The 15,886-nt window shown below is 40.6% G+C and overlaps 1 protein-coding gene across 2 annotated transcripts in view; it reads right to left on the bottom strand.

The window, feature by feature from the left end:
* Window positions 1-15,886, bottom strand: part of Drgx (Dorsal root ganglia homeobox) — a 105,399-nt gene that overhangs the window by 29,262 nt on the left and 60,251 nt on the right. For both annotated transcript variants that reach the window (XM_065234784.1, XM_065234792.1), the window contains exons 3-4: window positions 7,810-7,901; window positions 7,648-7,749 (exon numbers count right to left, since the gene is read on the bottom strand). In XM_065234784.1, coding sequence (XP_065090856.1) covers window positions 7,648-7,749; window positions 7,810-7,901 — 194 coding nt within the window. The remainder of the gene's footprint in view (window positions 1-7,647; window positions 7,750-7,809; window positions 7,902-15,886) is intronic.

Below are 15,886 nucleotides of genomic sequence, written 5' to 3'. Positions count from 1 at the left end.
GAGCACTGCTGGACAACTGTCATTGAATTTGTTCACAACATTACGTGCTGTTTGACTGTATTTTCAGGAACATCCTCTAATTGAATATACCAGAGGAACTCAAACCAGCAGGTCACTTATAGATCTAAAAAAGAAATGAAGGGTCTAGAGTTGGCTCAAGAGAAAGAGGCAGTTAATCAGACCCCATGAATCCTTAATTTAAATAATGCAGCAATTCATGCAAAACAAACTACAGAAGTCTATTCATCATCCTCTATAGTCGATCTCCAACAATGTTCCCCACCGGTTTCAACTCTTTCCGGCCGCTGATAGACCGTTGCTTTTCACATCGCGAAAAGCTAGGTTTCTGGTCTGCCTTTAAGGGCATTATAAAACCCTTAAACACAGGACTTTTATTATTCTATGAACACAAAACACCCAAATTTGGCACACCCGCCACTTCCCGCGCCATCCTCAATCTGATTTATCCTTGCAATTTCAAACTAAAACATTCAAGGTGTCAGAAATACCGGTATTTTACAAACAATTGCAGCTTGCTCTATGACCGGCACAATCGGCACACCTGCGGCACACTGACAAAAAAAAAATGACCCAAAATTGGTGTGCGGAGTGATCCACCCCTTGAGAGGCGCTCATCTTACTTCCTTACAAAAACAAGGGAGCAGATGTGTGCGTTGGTCGAAAGATCATTTAGTGGACTCTCTAGCAAAGGAGATATATGACAGAAGAATTTCACATGATTATTTTTTCCCATTACTACGTCAGATTGCTCTTCTAAGGGCCGTTTTCTTCACCCCCGCTTAAATCTTAAACCAAGCTTACCCATATAGTTAAACCTGGTTTAAGGCTTAAGCGGAGGTGAAGAAATCGGCCCTAAGTTGGCAAATCGATTGGATAAGTAATTATTTTGGGTGGTGGTTACATTCCATTATCTAATTGTTTCTTGGAGAGGGTGGTTCAAAGGTCTGCATGTTAGTCAGGACTTCATTTGGGTGATGCTACTCGCGAGACGCACATCTCTACAGAATAAATCTCGTCGACAGCAATATATGTAGGTGCAGTACCGGTTATGATGACATCGATCACGTAGTTTGGCATTGCCCGGGTAATGACGCCTGTAGAACACAACTGTTGGATACCGTAGTTGCCCGAGGTAGCTAACCCTTCCGTGAAGTAAGATATGTATTGGGATCCCGAGATCTTCCCTACATACAGGCGATCTACGGATTCCTTTGATTGTCTGATTTTAAAGTTTGGTGTGATCCTCGGTGTGATCATCCCCTCCTTTCCAAAAAATTTATCGTCTTTGTGTCCCAGTCTTATTATCCTCCTGTTCCTGTGCTACTTGCACCTGTTTAGCCAGCATTTGGTCAACCATCCGAGAGTAGTATCTGAAGGAGGCTTTGGAAACCAGTTTCCTACCTAGCTACTTCCAATCGAAATTGTTACCCATTAACCATGAGCCCGCCACGAGTAATTGGCACCCAATACTAACCTAGATTTACTGCTGTATAAAATGTTAATTCAAACATTAATGATTTTCGGCTCCGCATAGTGTCACACATGACTGAGCCTAGTAAATAAACGAATTAGTCAAAGAATAAACCTTGAATATCTAATCATGTAGTTTTTATGTCATTGTCCAGAATTTCGAAATACTTTCTAAATCTCTTAAACGAGCGGCGCCGTTGGTGTAGTGGTAAGCGTGGTTGCTTCTCACCCCAGCAGGCCTGGGTTCAATCCCAGTCGGCGCCGCCGGGATGTTCTGAGGCCGTTGGTCCCCAGTTCATGAGTTGATGGGTCGATAGGTAGTGTCCAGGTGTGGGAGCTGCCTTCCTGGCGTCGGTAGCATTGGTGCTCAGCACGGAAAACAAGATCGACGGAAAATAAATCAAGGAAAAAAAAATCTCTTAAACATTAATGTTTCAGACAGCTTTTAAAGACATCGAAAATACTCGTGATAATGTAACTCAGCAACATTTAAAATATCGGAGAATCGAAAGAGTGCTTAAAAAAGTTTCTTGAAATTATAATGTTTTCTGGGCATTCACCCCTGCCCAAAACTTTAAATATTTACAGCACCTCCTCCCGGGGGTCGCTCATCAAGCTCAAAAATTGTAGTGAAGAAATGGGAAGAATTTTTTTTTGAAAACATAGGGTGGAGTCCGACGTCGGAATAAGGGCCCATTTCCGTCATATCGATCAGAAACCATATAATATAGCATTGATTTATACGTGAACGCATTAATCATACGTTCGGTACGGTACCGTGGTAGTGTAGTTCAAAAGTACAAAAAATAGTATATCAAAACGTATAATACGCATAATATTTACGTTTATTCTTCGTGAAGACAAAAGAAGCGCTCTTGACGAATCAATTTTTTCTCCCTTCATACGTATGCCGAAGTGTTAGATTTTTATCAGGTGGCAAGAGAGGGAGACACGAGACACCTCCTCCCCCTCCTCCTACTGTGGACGGTGAAGAAAAGTTTCACTTCATCGATGTCTATTATATTAAATTTAACGTAAATTAAGTCGTAAAATTCGTATATTTTGTGTGCCCATGATGTATTTTCTTTAGTATTTTAATTTTTCTATGTTACAGAATCATGATTACATGGGGACTACAGAAAACATTTCTAAAGAATTTGGTCGAATATAAAGAAAGTTCCATGAATAGCAATTCTACATAGAAAAAATCTAAAATTCCCTTGGATTTCCTGAACTATTCACACAATTTAGAGATATCGGTGGAATTCTATATTAGTTCTGAGGACTTCAAAGGTGATTTTGTAACTTCATCCAAAATCAAGGGATTTCTTCCCAGGTAGTTCTGAGGACCACCTAATTTCTGTTGAATCTTAAGAATAATGCCGCCGATGTTGTGGAATGGTTTCTAAGTTAATTTCAATGAAAATCCTAAAGAAATTGAGATTGAACCTTTAAATTTCTATGGAAACATCAAAGGTAGTTCTTAAAGCATCCTAAGTTTAAATCTGAGAATAGTTTGAAGGCAATTCAAAGCGTTATTTGCAAACATCTAGCTCGATGTGCTCCTTTTTGTTTTGTACCGACCGGATTTGAGACAATCAGCGTTTTTACGGGCATTAATACAACATGTATGTGAAAATCAGTTAATATTAATACAGGAAAATCACCCGCGCTTTTGTAAGCTGCCAAGTAATGGGGTATGAAGTAATGAAATTGGGTTGTTAGCGGAATACTTAAATAAAACAGCAAAAAGAGGTTATCTTCCATTTACTCTGCACATTGTAGTTTCATTTTATACCTGTGATCTTGACATTTTTACCTAGGGGATGAGTACTTAAGGGGGTTAGGTTTTTGTTAAGTCATTAGTGGGAATTGTTGGCTCGACTGCCAACGTGATGTTTGACTTGAATCTAAAACGGCTGCTCGTTGGGCCTTGCCAACAGATGACGACAAATTCCAGCTGCACCAGCTGCGAGCCGACATCGCTTACTCGGAATCGGTAGTTCTTAAAAGAACACCGCGAAAGTAAAACTCTTTTTAGAGCAGCGACGGCAACAAGCAACGGTGGGAACAGCAACTCTCCATTTCGGAAGTAGAGGGAACAGGAACTCCACTGAGCAGGACCACCGACAAAACTACGACGGTAACAGGGACCCCTTGCATCGATATCGAATCGACGGGAAAACTGGAATTTTCTTTCTTGAATAGGATAACTTCAGCTTCTTCACTTTATATCTATATTGCTTGGCAATTCGGAAACGACTGACAATGTAAATGCGTGATTCGCTTGGTTTTATACTTTTTTGAATCAAAGAGAAATTAAATGACGATGATGATTGGTCTAACAATCTACTACGCAAAACGGAATGAACGTGTACAATGTCATAAAAGCTAGATTCTTATTGGATGTTTACACTTATTTCTGTTCTTATTGCTAGTGTTAGTAAGGGAAGCCGTTTGCCCGCGGCGTTCTCGGGGTTAGTAAAACAAAATGCAAGGAAAGGAAAAAAAGGATAGGGAAATATTTCTGCTGTGCTGATTTCTGCGGCCAACATCGGAAACGTGGAGTGGTTAGCGGTGGCGGTGTAATCGATACACGGCAGTGGTACCAATCTATTCGCTGTTGCGAACAGGAATGACACTGATGAAGACTGCACATTGTAGTCGAAATACGTATCTGTTATGGTCCCAAAATTATTTAAGTGGAATTAAATGGAAGATAACCCCTTTTTGTTGTAATGGGGTATGTCATGGCCTACCTAGTCATTCTCCATCGATCAAATGAAAGTAATTTAAAAATAGGGTTAGTGATGCCAGTAGTGTGGTGTAACAAATCAAATAAAAAAAAGACTACACTCCACACGTTTGATCGAAGTGTTTTTACACATTATTTTTCATATGCACAATCACATTTATTTTAAGTGTATTTCACCATGGTTCAATGTGTTCTACACCATAGGCGTATCCAGAGAGGGCAGGGTGCAACTGCCCCATCCCCTAAACTCAGCAACACAAAGACTTTCGGTGAAATGGCATTCGGCAAAAGTTTCCATCGTAATTTTTTTTTCACCCCTCTCTTGCTCGAAACCTGGCTACGCCCTTGTTCTACACGTTGATTTCTATTGTTTGAATCTTTGAAATGTTGATAATCTGTGTCTATCAATTTAAGTGTATTGCACATTGAATCACACTACTGTTTAAAACGGATGGATTTGAAGAGTTTTCCATTTCAATGTGATGTGAATTGCTTGTTCTGCAAGGTAAACATCGAAAACATGAGTTGTGAATTCATACTTATCAACCAGCCTCATATATGAGAAAAACCGTGGTCCAGTGAGATCGAACGAAGACAACGGCAGTAGCAGACCCCAACAGTCCAGGATCAAATCCCTAATCATACCCATTAAAAAAAGGCATGTGTATGCTCTGCCTTCTGGCAGCTTTGTTTATTTACCGTATGCGTGATAATGTTTGCACCATCGTACAAATAAGGTTCCCGTTTTACCTGTGCATACAATGCCTTGGTTTTCTTTGCATGCACGTAACCTATAGCTCATACCGTAGTAGGCTGTGTATAAAAGAAAATGATTTACTTAGTTTGACAGTTGCACCATGACGAAGTGGCAGCGTATTCGTGATTTGTCCCACGCGCAAATGTCGCCAAAAGGCATTTCAATCGCCGTGGGAGTGTCCCGGTAGACCGTCAAAAGGGGTTTAGACCGAGAAAAGAAAGGACAACTATCCGCGAAGGTGGCCACAAGTCGTCCGAGGTCAGCTCGGGTTCCGAGGGTTATCGCTGCTATCAAAAGGAAGATTCGGGTGAATCTAGTGCGTTCAACAAGGAAAATGGCAAAGGAACACGGGATCAGTGACTTTACGGCACGGAATATCGTAAAGGAAGATTGCGGGGTGAAGTCGAGGGCACGGAAAAAAAAAACTCACATGATTACCAACAGCATCCGGGAGCTACGAGTCGAACGATGCAAGAAAAGCTTGAAAATCCTGTTCACCGACGAGCATGTTTATCGTCGATCCCGTATCAAATTCCAGAACCGACCGGTATATTAGTTCTCTTCTGGTAAAAAACGTGGCCGACGAGCACAAGAACGTGTATCTGACCAAGCATCCTGCTAGCGTTATGGAGTTTGGATTGGTGGCTTCCGATGGCAAAAAAAATGGACCCGGTGTTCATTCCTGAATGCGACCAGGTGAACACGGAGGTCTACATCGGGATTGCCGTGTATTCCGGAAGCGTGTGGAGGCCGTAATTGCAGCAAGTGGAAACCCGATCGATGATTAACATAGCTTAAGACTCTGAGAAACATCCCCCTTTTGAATAAATAAAAAAAAAACTCGAAAACGAAATTTTTGAGAATTTTTTTAATTTTGACATTGCTCAATGGTGCAAACATTATCACGCAGACTAACTTCGGTTCGCCCGAAAAGGGCATTACAAATGTTGGTCCGCTCTTCTGAATGGTTGATGTGGATTTATTGATTGAGAGGATTCTGGAAAACTTATTCCGCACCAGGTGATCATGTAACCTTAAACTTCAGCTAACATCCGAAGGCTGCAGATTTTCCAACAAGTGGTTAATTGAATTAGAAACACGTTTTCTCCGTTTTTCCAAGGACAAACAACGCGCCCGCCTTGGTTAGCAGTTCCCTTCTGATTGCAACCAATTCTTCCGCGTGTGCTACGCAGCTGGAGGAAGCACAACATTGAAGCAATCGCAATTTGTAACTTGACACCACCGTAAGTGGAATCGTCCTGGGAATAGTCCTCGTCCGCGCTATGCCGCTGTTCTACCGGCCAAAACACGTGCACTTCCACATCAGGCAGCCACTTTCCGGCGTGTAAATCGTTCCGGAAGAAACAAGTACAGAACCAAAACTCGACAGCCACCACGGGGTGTGGGATGAGCTATTAATATTTTAAATGCATCAAGAAGAGGGTTATCACTTGGAAAGTTGCCGGCTGGTTGTGGTACGCTTGGAAGAAAGAATTCACTTCCCAAAGATGCCAAAAGCCAAAAGGTATAGCATTTCATAATTTCAGCTCATGTTTTATGGATCCACGTGGAATTTTGATGTTGCGCCGTGGCTTCTTGGGACTTGTATTTTTGCTTCGCTACTAGAGCTTGGCCGTTCAGCTTCGGTTGAAAAATTAAATACAAATTTCAGCGTAAATAATCATAATTTCATAAATGGAACGGAGGAGGAGATAAAACGTAGCAGGGAAAACATGACAAGAATGAGATTAAGGAATTATGTTTCAAACGATGGTGGTGGATTGAGATGTGGAACGTGACCAGTGTGGAACATTGAAGTGTTTGCGTGAGCCAAAATTTAAGATTTCACTCCAAATATGTAAAACATTACTTCTACGAAACTAACGCATATTACAATTTGAATTATTCCTTGGCAACTAGTTGAAATTTACTTTATACTCACGATGGAACCTAGCGACCAACGGTGCCACTTTAAGAATATGGCACCGTTCGCATAACGATCGCCATCGGCAATGGAAAAGTTTCCCAAAGCAGGTCGAATGAAAAAGTTGACTCCATCATCGTGAAAATTCTCCATTCCATTTCCAACTTTACTCTTTCCATTGCCCGGCTCCACGAAAGCGAAATAAGAGCCAAAGCAGTTTGACCGATAATACTCAACCCAGCATCCGCAGACCGGGAAAAAAACTGCAGCTGGAAGCACGGTGATGGGGATCGAGACCCTAATCTAACCTCGATAGTATAGCGTTCAAACTTACATAACCTTGTCATCATCACATTATCGGATTAGAGGATTTCGACGTTATTAAATTTGACTCTCTTCGTTTGCCAGAGTCTGGTCGAATTGCGGTGGACAGTCGGTCAATATTGAATTTGGTCGCTGGGTTTACTTTCTTTCCCTTGGCCATATTCTTTTCTGGCTGCTTGTGAAGTTTGCCAGTCAGTTGTGGAAAGTCGTGACATATGTGTGTTTGCATGCCTTGAGGACTTATCGTCTGGTAGTTCGTTTTTTTTGCCATGGAGTGTTCCGAATTGGATTTAGTGGTTTTTGCTAGGTGGAGGGTTTTTCCCCACTCGGCCCGCAGAGGTCGAGTGGGAAAGCGGGATGGACGGCAGCTGTGGAAGCTGTGTGGTTGGAACTCACCTGAACTCTCGCTTCGGTGAGGTTGATTTTCATCGCCAAATCCTCTCTGGTAAAAACATCCGGATAGTGGGTTTGGGCGAAGGCAGTCTCAAGCTCTTCCAGCTGTAAAGGGGTTTTTTTTTAAATATTGGTTTGTTTTGGATTCATCTGGATACAACTTACCTGTTGCAATGTGAAGGTTGTCCTATTTCTACGTTGTTTCCGTCTAACGAAACTTTCATCATGGATAGCAGGGTGGTAAGAGTAGCTGGTGTCTGTGAAAGAAGATACAATTTCAATCAGAATACAATCTTTTATTAAGGGTACGAAAACTTGTGCTTCTATTATGAGTACGAAATAATGAGAAATTTTGGTTAACAGTTATTTAACCTCTCACAATATTGATTATTTTAAAGAATATTTTTAGCGTATAGTTGTCACGTTCTAAAACTTAATGCATTCAAGAATAAATCGAAGTGATATTTTGAACTCTTACAATTGTTCAATAGCGCAAATCATGCCTCGAAGATATTCTTGCAAAAAAGTCGGTTGATCAAGAACAAAAATAATAATCTGCAGGGGGCCACCCAACTGGGAAAACCGGAGAAGCGAAAAATAATCGGCCCAATACCGGAATATGAATTTCAATCTTAATATATTTTGGTGTCTATTTGATCGAGGTCTGTTAATGTGTTAACTAAATGTACTGTTTTCTGTTCTGTATTTGATCAATTGAAGGCCTTTGGAATAATTCCTGATCAAAATCCAAAAATATCTAAGTGGCATGCTTTGATTTATTGAACAATAAGAAATCTGCAGGAAAATTACTAATATTCCAGAAGATTTTTGAAAATACCCAGAGAATAATATGCAGGTATTTGAGCAATTTAAAGTCTTTGTAATAATTCCTGAACAACCTGCTATTTTATGGGAATATATTAGATGCACATTTTGATTTATTGAACAATCTGCGATCTTCAGAATAATTACCAATCAAGCAGAATAATTGCCAAAACACCCATTTTGTAGGAATTTGATGAATTGAAGGTCTTTGGAATAATTACATCTGTGAACTTCTAAACATACTTGTGAGCTTCAGAAAAGTTCAACGCACTTCACTTAAATTCTGTGCATTTCACATGTGTTTTGAAACCTTTTTTTTCAATTCAACTAACATCAGAAATATTCAATGATTGTCAGAGATGCAAACCTTTGAGAAGCTTGTCGAATTCTAGGAAAAATTGCATTTTAGCAGAACTTCCGAAAATTATCGAGAAATGTTGTGTGTGTTTTTTTAATTTCTCTGAATGTTATTAAATTTTTCTGAAGCTCACGCAGTTCTTTGAAATTTGCAGGACTTTGCTGCAGTTTGTATTTATTTCCTAAATTCCTTAGATCGTCTTTTGATGTTCTTAGAAGTTATTTAAATTCCGTATTTTTTTTTTAATTTGTGCGTTTTATCTGAATGTTCACAGAATGTCTTTTAAATTCGTATATTTTCTGTGAAGTTTGAGATTTTTTTTAGTTCTTTTAAAACTTGCGAGCTTCTCAGAAATTCTCAGAAATATTCTATGGTATTTTGAGAACTACTTTGGCTTCCCTCTCTTCACATAACTTTTCCTGAAGCTGGTATGTTGTCGAACCTGCCGCCAAAATTCAAAATTACAGAGCTTGAATGTTTTACCTAGATCTTTTTAAAAACCAATTTTTATGTTCTGCCTCCCATTTTTCACTAGTCGCCTAAAAATCTGTTCAGAACGATCGCGATTGTCCTATTTAGAAGTGTTCGATTTTTTAAAGAGCCGTAAAACATTTCTGGGACTTCGATGAATTATGAGAGCTCAGACATAAAATAGTTATCTGAATTATGGAACGTGTGAAATTGGTAACGACACTGCAAACCAATTTTCTTTGTCAAATTTTGTATACAGAAATGATAAAATAATATATTATTGAATTATGAGAGACGGTGGGTGGCATTCACTAGCCCGGTCCCTCCCTTGCTTATACGAAACACTGGTCCTTACGACATAAGAGACGCGGATGATAGCCTCTTTTCAGCAGCATGCAGAATTAGCTGAGCTGTGCACTCATCCGTCTAAATAGTACCGCAGCAGACCTGCGGGAAAAAGGGATATCGACTTATTACCACTACCTACTTCTCTCCCTTCGGCTCGCAGGATTTGCCGATACGGTGTCTATCGTTGTGATTTTTTTGCTTATTCATTTATCGAATTAACTTTACAGAGCTGATGATTCTTGTCCACTACAAAAAAACATAGTAGAACTATAGTCAAAAGGTACATTACAATAAACACTTTATTTTCAGCTATCCAATAAGCCTTCTCCATCAGAACGGGATCCGCTTCCAGTAGTTTCATTGTAATGCAGTATCGCCAACGAAGGGCAGAGCGCTTCCATTGCAGCAATGGACGCAAAACGTGGTCAGCACTCACACACTCATCACGAAACGGTTGCTTTCCAAAGCCGGTGACGCATCGATCGAAAGAACTGCTGATGAAGGACAATGAGGAGGACCACACAATGGTTGCTGCCGAGTAAACAGACGATCGTGTGACACACATCTAAAGTGGCCTGCTGCTGTCGACAGCCCAGTGTCTACCATTGTGTGTTCTACTAAAACTGCAAAATTACGCCCAAATCACGAATCACTCCGGCAGTACTTACACGGAGAAAAAATACAACCCAAAATTTGAGTTAATTTTACTTAATTTTAAGTTGAGTTTCTCACCTGCACTCGTTATTGTTGTCGAAAAAGCAACGAGAGATTTGACCCAACGATATACAGTACTTTCCCGTTTTTGTCAGACCCATCTGAAAAAACGGGAAGCTGACAAAATCGGGAAATTTTCTTTTACAATATTTAACCATAAAAATAATTTTGAAATCAAGTTTATCCATTATTTATCCACTATTAATGGAATTACTGATAAATTTTTACAATTCTTACAACAAAGGGTACTTCGCTTGGTTTTCAGCGCTTCAACCCAGGCTGAACCTCCATATCTCAGTATCAACGTAAACACACTAGCCAGGAGCCGTCTCTTGCTACTGCTTGGTCCCGAGATGTTGGGTATGATTCTGGCTACCTCGTTGATGGCCTTTGCTACCTTCTCGTAGGCGTTTTCTACGTGGCTATTGAAGCTAAACGGTCGTCGACCATCCCAGGCATTTCAACACGCACTTCTTGTTTATTGCGTGCTTCCCAACGGTAATTTATGACCGCTGCAGCGCTTTAAAGTTACTGATCAATACCACCTCGCTTTTGATGTGGGCTATCTGCAGCTTCGCTCCATGCATTAGGTTTCCAATCATGTCGACCGCCTCGGTCACCAACATTTCCATCTATTCCAGCGTCTTGTCTGTTACCGTAAGACGACGTCGTCCACAATCACGTTCCAGAGCGTTGGACCAAGCCTTGTGGCATTCCCACCGTGATCCTAATCGATCTCTATTCCATATTTGGCTCGTAGATCAGAACCCGGTTCTGGTAATAATTCCTCATGATTCTGTACAATCAGGGACTCTGATTCTATGCAGCGCTTCGGCGATGGCCTCCCAGCTAGCGCTGTTGAACGCATTCTTGATGTCGATCGTTATCACGGCGCAATATCGATCTCCTCTCCGCTTCTGTTTGGACGCCTTCTCGGCTCTCTCGACCACTGTACGAATTGCATCCACTTTTGCTCTTTTTTTTCTAAACCCGTGCATTTCGTCAGCCTGTTTAGGATGATCCTCTCAAAGAGTTTTCCGAGTGTATCCAGAAGACACTGCTACGAGTTGCTCGTTGGTGACTTCGTCGTTATCTCCCTTTCCATCTCCGTACGATGTAGGTGGCCAGGTTTTTGGATCGTGCTTCGAGAAAAGTCCTTCCACGATGACTTTTAGATTCTCTAAGCACATTTCAGCTGCTTAACTTGACATCTGATCTTCGTCATAACGACACGGTGTGCGTCGTTAGGAGCAGCGTATCGACCCAGTTCCAGTTGACAGTTTGACTTGCTCTGCTTTATAGCAAACCCCACACGGTAAGAAATATTGTCAATAATGATAAGTATTGACAATAATATTGATGATGTGACTACATAAATATTGTCAATATCGATGTATTCACGTCAATATATAATGTATTGACAATATGATTATTGTCAATAAAAATTGTCGAGTGGGGTGTACTTATCACTCGTTTATGTGCTCGGAACATTCCTCTACGTTCCTCTCTGTCTGCTTCTGTTCTTGCTCTCTGAACACGTCTTCTGGCTCTGAGACAACTAGCGCGGAGGTTGCTAATTGCCTCGTTGCAGCAGTAAGCTGGAGGCCGTCTGTTATTTAGCTCCAGTTTCCTCGGCATGGTCGTGTCACATGCTCTCCCTAACGATTCTTTCAACCCGTCTTCCACTTCAGTCCAACTGGAACTGGAACTTCAGTGGAACTGCTCCATCGTCCATCGGGTGCTTAGCAACTGCATATGAATATTAATATTGGCGATTACTAAACCTTCTTGTTGAATGGGGAATCTGTCCATAACTTGTATTGCAGCCATCCCACCTCTATCCACCACCTAGTTACCTTTATCGAGAGGGACCCGATACAGCTGTGCAGTGTCGCAATATTTGAGGTTTATTTGAGTTACTCTCTGTTATTGTTGCGACACAACAATTAAGTGTCATTTGGAGCGAAATTGTTGAGAATACATGCTTAAAAACCAAAAAGTTCAGCAAAATCTTCAGGCTGACAAAATCGGGGTAAAAAAGCGGACAAAATCGGGGGTAGACACAATCGGGAGCTGACAAAATTGGGAGCTGACAAAATCGGGAAAGCACTGTAGTTCAGCCCAATAAGTTAGTTTTGAGTAACTTGCATGTTCATAAATTTACGCGAATTAAACTTTATTTTGGGTAGAATATATATAAGAGTAAGTATTTTTTGCCGGTATTAAATGGAAACTACTATATGCGATTTACTCAAAGTTTGGTTATTGGGCTGAACCCGGAAATTAAGGGAAAAGTACTTAATTTCCGGTAGTTTTTCATCTCCGTGTACCTTTGTTTTTATTTTTTGTCAAATGGGTTCTTTAATTTTGAAAAAAAAAATCGGTAATTTTACATCATCTGAAAGTGCTTCGTTATTTGAGCACAACGATATTTTTTTTCGATCCCATTTACCTCCATCTCAATTTTTAAATCAAGATTTATAGCAAAATAATCACTTATTTATCACTTAATAACTAAACAAATTGACAGCTCGCTCCCATACAAAATACCACCGAAGAGCGCTAAGATTGTGATTTTTGCCAATGGAATCACACTTATTTAAAATAGTTGCAGTTCGCGCACTTGATGAAATTTTAAATTTCGGTTCCATTTGTAATGCAGATTACGAATATGCAATTACCGCAATACCCCAAAAGAACCCAATTCCCATTTTCTTTGGCCGATGATATGCAAAGATAGAGAGAGAGCAAGAATTTCCTCCAAGTGGAGCTCCAAAGCTATCCCTGAGAAGGTATTTTTTTAAGCCCACTGTGGCGTGGTAGCAATCAAGGCATGTTCAGAGAGCCGAGCGTACCCGAATACCCGAAGTCCGCTCCGCTGTACTTGCTCTCGCTCAGGTTTGAATACACCTTTAAGATTCTCATGCATATTCACGCACTCACAACACCGAAAAATCATTCCAGCTTTAAACTCATGAAAACGCAGGAGGTAAGTCACTCTGCCACCTTGTATCTGTGCTCATTGTGTTTCATGTGTGTTTTTGAGTGCCGGAAGCTGTTTTTGGGTGTTTAATCGTGTGACCGTGCTGTCAAAACTTCAACCGAAAAAAAAATATTTTCTGGCGACCTGTTACCGTTGGGACATAATATCCCTTGTTTGTCAGTCAAAAAGTAGTTCAATTGTAAAACTTTTATTGTTGCAAAGTGTTTATTGTTTATTTATTTACATATTGAATATTATATGCAGTTATATTAAATAATTCATAAATAAAAGCCTAGCTAGGATTAAATTAATTGCATGCACACTCAAGAAACAAACTCAAATTGATAACCTAAGAACACAATTTGTTACACTACACTACACGAAAACCGATACCCTTGGGAAAAGCTGATGCAGAGCTAAATGCATTACCACAGAGGAGGCAAAGGACTACGATGAAAAATGGTATATCTGAAAGGGAGAGGCTACTGGTGGTCCTATTAATGATGGAATGTTCTTTTCCAAGTAAAACCTCAAGTGAGAAACATCTCGAAACTAGACCAGTTGTGCACAGTGAAGTGGAAAAGTGACTATAATCTCAATTTATATTGTTAAATTGGAGAAAGTCGAACCAGGACCCATTGTATTCCGGTTGAAGTCGTTCCGTTACCGGTTAGCTAAGGCAGCTGACCTGGAATAAAAGTCCCATGCGAGGTGCGTAGCCAAACCCAAACCTCGACCAGCCAAAGGTCCATTGTGATCGCAGGTTCACAAATAGACCCACAGCCCAAGTGGCCTCCGTCCGCAGAGGTTAGGCCAGGGGTACCGACGCCGTCGTATCCAACCAGCAGATCAACGAACGCAGCCGATCAGGTGCTTTTCGGTCCGCATGACCAACAACCGATCGCGAACCTACGACGTCCCACCACGCTCTTCTGCAGCAGCAGCCGGCCGGCCCATCATACCCAGAAACACACATACCATTGCTGTAAGTCAGAATAAAAATGTGTTTAACTTTAGTTTGCGTTGTGTAGTTTTTTTTATCTGGTGACTGGACTCTTGTTAAGCAGATTCCCTTGATAAAAGCCGACCCTGAGCGCAAAAGTGCCTCAAGCTCGAGCTTGCCGGGAGCAATCAAAAGAGGCCTTGAGAGCCCACCTTCAATGGTCCCCGTGGCTAGACTAGGGATCGAAGGCATTGTAGGAGGGTCCGTCTGATCCCCTATTAACAAACCTTATCCTCAACCATAACATAGCGCTGAAAATTACAAAGCAACCTGCGACTTCTTTGCTGTTATTTGTTTAATAAAAAAGCAAAACCGACGGGAAGGTTATTTGGAGCTAAGACGACCGCAGCCCGGGGCACCGGCTTCCAGAGTGAGATAGGCCTTCCCACTGCAGGAGGAAGACGAATGGGCACGTACCATCCGGGTACAAGGACTTAGCAATGGGTACAATTTGCAATTAATTGGTGGGGCTGAATTACTTTGGATTTCAATCCAGATCCAGATTGTTTTTCTTTTCCGGCAGGATGGTACGACGGTTTTTGACTCGTTTTTTCTCAAAAACAAAATAACAATCGAATGTAAACATTATTTGCAGTGGTGCCAGAATTGATTTAAAATTTGCTTATCATGCGGCGTAATGGTGTTTGTGGGTTTTTTAAGTGTGTCGAAGTGTGTTTCTGTGAGTGTTAACACAATGTGGCAGAGTGACTTACCCCTTGTGAAAACCAAACAAACGTCAATCGCATGTTTTGGTTAGTTTTACAACCCCTGATGCACAAACAATAGTAATATCAGTTAATAACGCCAATATATAAAGAAATGAATTTTTGAATCTGAAATCTCATCGGTGATTTTTGAGACGTTGTATTTTGCAAGGCAAAACTCATAGGCGTATTAACTCATGCATGCAATTTGAGTTTTTGAGTTATTCCAAACACTGGTTCGTGGTATCACGAAATAATGATTTTATTTTATATTTTGCATACTCTAATAAAAATAATCATAAAAGAGAGCTCAACGACGTTTACCATTTTAGTGCCCCTTGGTGGGACTTTGTATAGGAGCAACCTGTCAACAAATAGATTTAGTGTCAACGATCAAAAACTTAAATCTTGATTTAAAAATCGAGATGAATGTCTACGGGATCGATAAAAATATCGTTGTGCTCAGAATACGAAGCTCTATCAGATGATGTTTAAAAATCGGTAAATTTTTCATACCTAAACAACACAATTATAAAGGTAAACAAAGATTCAACTAAACACAAACAGAGAAGATGGCAGCAGTGCACGTAGCTTGTCATTTGCTTTCCCGCTAAGGGGTGTAAAAAAAATTCATATAACATGGTCTGACAATGGGATTTTTTTGTCTACGTAATTTTTATGCACTAGATAGTGTGACGTCACATTTGCTGTTGTATTGAAAGGTGAAGGAATAAAAGAGATGGTTATATTTTGCTCACCACACCAGTTGATATTTATGATGCACTAGCTGAGTGTGCCCGGCCTTGCTCGCGATTCAATATTAGCTTGAGTTTATG

Source organism: Ochlerotatus camptorhynchus, unplaced genomic scaffold (assembly GCF_037179485.1).
Source record: "Ochlerotatus camptorhynchus isolate MF236.1 unplaced genomic scaffold, CSIRO-AGI_Acam_v1.1 ptg000038l, whole genome shotgun sequence".
NCBI lineage: Eukaryota > Metazoa > Arthropoda > Insecta > Diptera > Culicidae > Ochlerotatus > Ochlerotatus camptorhynchus.
The sequence above is the reverse complement of the archived record's forward strand: the minus strand, read 5'-3'. Positions and strand labels throughout refer to the sequence as shown.